This window comes from Camellia sinensis, chromosome 5 (genome assembly GCF_055761805.1).
Source record: "Camellia sinensis isolate YWXY chromosome 5, ASM5576180v1, whole genome shotgun sequence".
NCBI lineage: Eukaryota > Viridiplantae > Streptophyta > Magnoliopsida > Ericales > Theaceae > Camellia > Camellia sinensis.
This window is the reverse complement of record NC_138965.1, coordinates 49,268,640-49,270,439: the sequence shown is the minus strand read 5'-3', so window position 1 is coordinate 49,270,439 and position 1,800 is coordinate 49,268,640. Positions and strand designations below refer to the sequence as shown.

Here is a 1,800-nt window from a genome sequence, read left to right as displayed (position 1 = left end):
AAGTCACAAGAAAGTAGTATTGAAGTAATCACCAAGAGATCTAGACAAGGGTTTAGGGTGGCAGAAACTCCATCATCAAGTATGTCCAGGCCTAACCAGATGGTGAGTTCCATAGCCCCTAATCGAAGAGAATTACCTAAGGAGTTGGAAGAAAAGAGGGCAAAAGGCTTGTGTTTCAAATGTAATGAACGGTAGACAAGAGGCCATATTTGCGAGAAAAAGCTACTGTATGCTATGGAAGGGGAAATAGAAGACCAAGAAGAAGATGATGAGGGGAAGAAAGGAGTACAAATTGCAGAAGAGGAGCTGCAGATTTCTATTAATGCTTTTTCTGGTTCAGTCTCTTACAGAACTATGTGGGTAGGAGGAAATGTCAAGAAAAGATCAATCATGATCCTTATAGATTTAGGTAGCACCCATAATTTTTTGAGCCCCGATGTGGTAAAGAGGTCAGGAGTAGATATTACAGTTACAGATCCTGTTCCAGTTTCAGTAGCTGACGGAACTAAATTGTTGAGCACAGCTGTGTGCAGGAGATTCAAATGGGAAATGCAAGGTACCAGTTTTCAAGCTGATATAAGGGTATTGCAACTCAAAGGGTGTGACATGGTCTTAGGCATTCAGTGGTTAACAACATTGGGACCAGTCAAATGGGATTTCAAGAACTTGAGCATGGAATTTTGCATGAATGGAAGAAAACATATATTGAGGGGTGGTAAAAGGGAGGAATTGACAGTCATTGGTCCTCAAAAAATGCAGCAATTTCTCCACAATCAGGCTCAAGGAGTTGTGGCACAAGTTTTCTCTTTGCAAGTAGATAGCCATGAATCAACTATTGATCCAATGTTGGAGGAAATTTTGGGCAGCTATGATGAAATCTTGGGCAGCTATGATGATGTATTCCAAGAACCTAAATATTTTCCTCTAGTAAGATCTCATGACCATCACATACCACTCAAACCTGAAGCTGAACCAATCGATATAAGGCCCTACATGTACCCTTATTTCCAGAAATCTGAGATAGAAAAGCAAGTTAAAGAAATGTTTCAATCTGGAATTATAACAACCAGTGTGAGTCCTTATTCTTCTCCTGCTTTGTTGGTCAAGAAAAAAGATGGAAATTGGAGAATGCGTGTGGATTATAGGGCATTGAACAAAGCTACTGTTAAAGATAAATTCCCAATTCCCACAATAGATGAGCTTTTGGATGAATTATGACGAGCCAAATACTTCTTTAAATTGGATCTAAGGGCAGGATCCCACCAAATTCGAGTTCATCACCCAGACAATCCAAAAACAACATTTAGAACTCATGAGGGGCACCATGAATTCATAATGATGCCCTTTGGGCTGACAAATGATCCTTCTACCTTCCAGAGCCTCATGAATAAAGTTTTCAGAGCATATCTAAGAAGGTTTATACTAGTATTCTTTGATGACACACTTGTTTATAGCAATTCATGGGCAAAATTTGCAGTATTTACAAGCGACATGTCCAAGTGTGTATTTACAAAACAAGAAGTGGAATATTTGGGTCATTTGGTTTCAGATAAAGGCGTTTCAGTAGACAAGATTTCAGCCATGGTAAATTGACCAGTTCCCTAAACAATCAAGGAATTGAGAAGATTTCTAGGACTTACAGGATACTATAGACGGTTTGTTCAAGATTATGGAAAACTTGATGCTCTATTAAATCAGTTGTTAAGGAAGGACTCTTTCCAATGGACTGAGGAAGCAACAAAAGCCTTTTTCCAGCTCAAAAATGCAATGACAACCATTCAAGTATTGGCTTTGCCAAAT

At 39.0% G+C, this 1,800-nt stretch overlaps 1 protein-coding gene across 1 annotated transcript; it reads left to right on the top strand.

The window, feature by feature from the left end:
• Positions 1–234: 234 nt before the first annotated feature.
• LOC145791398 (uncharacterized) lies at positions 235–1,218 on the top strand. Its single transcript, XM_082871751.1, has one exon. The coding sequence runs from the start codon at positions 235–237 to the stop codon at positions 1,216–1,218; it is 984 nt and encodes a 327-aa protein (XP_082727877.1).
• The last annotated feature ends 582 nt before the right edge of the window (positions 1,219–1,800 follow it).

Bases quoted from the DNA above. Each gene is read 5' to 3' on its own strand.
- LOC145791398 (XM_082871751.1), top strand. From the start codon at position 235: ATGGAAGGGGAAATAGAAGACCAAGAAGAAGATGATGAGGGGAAGAAA.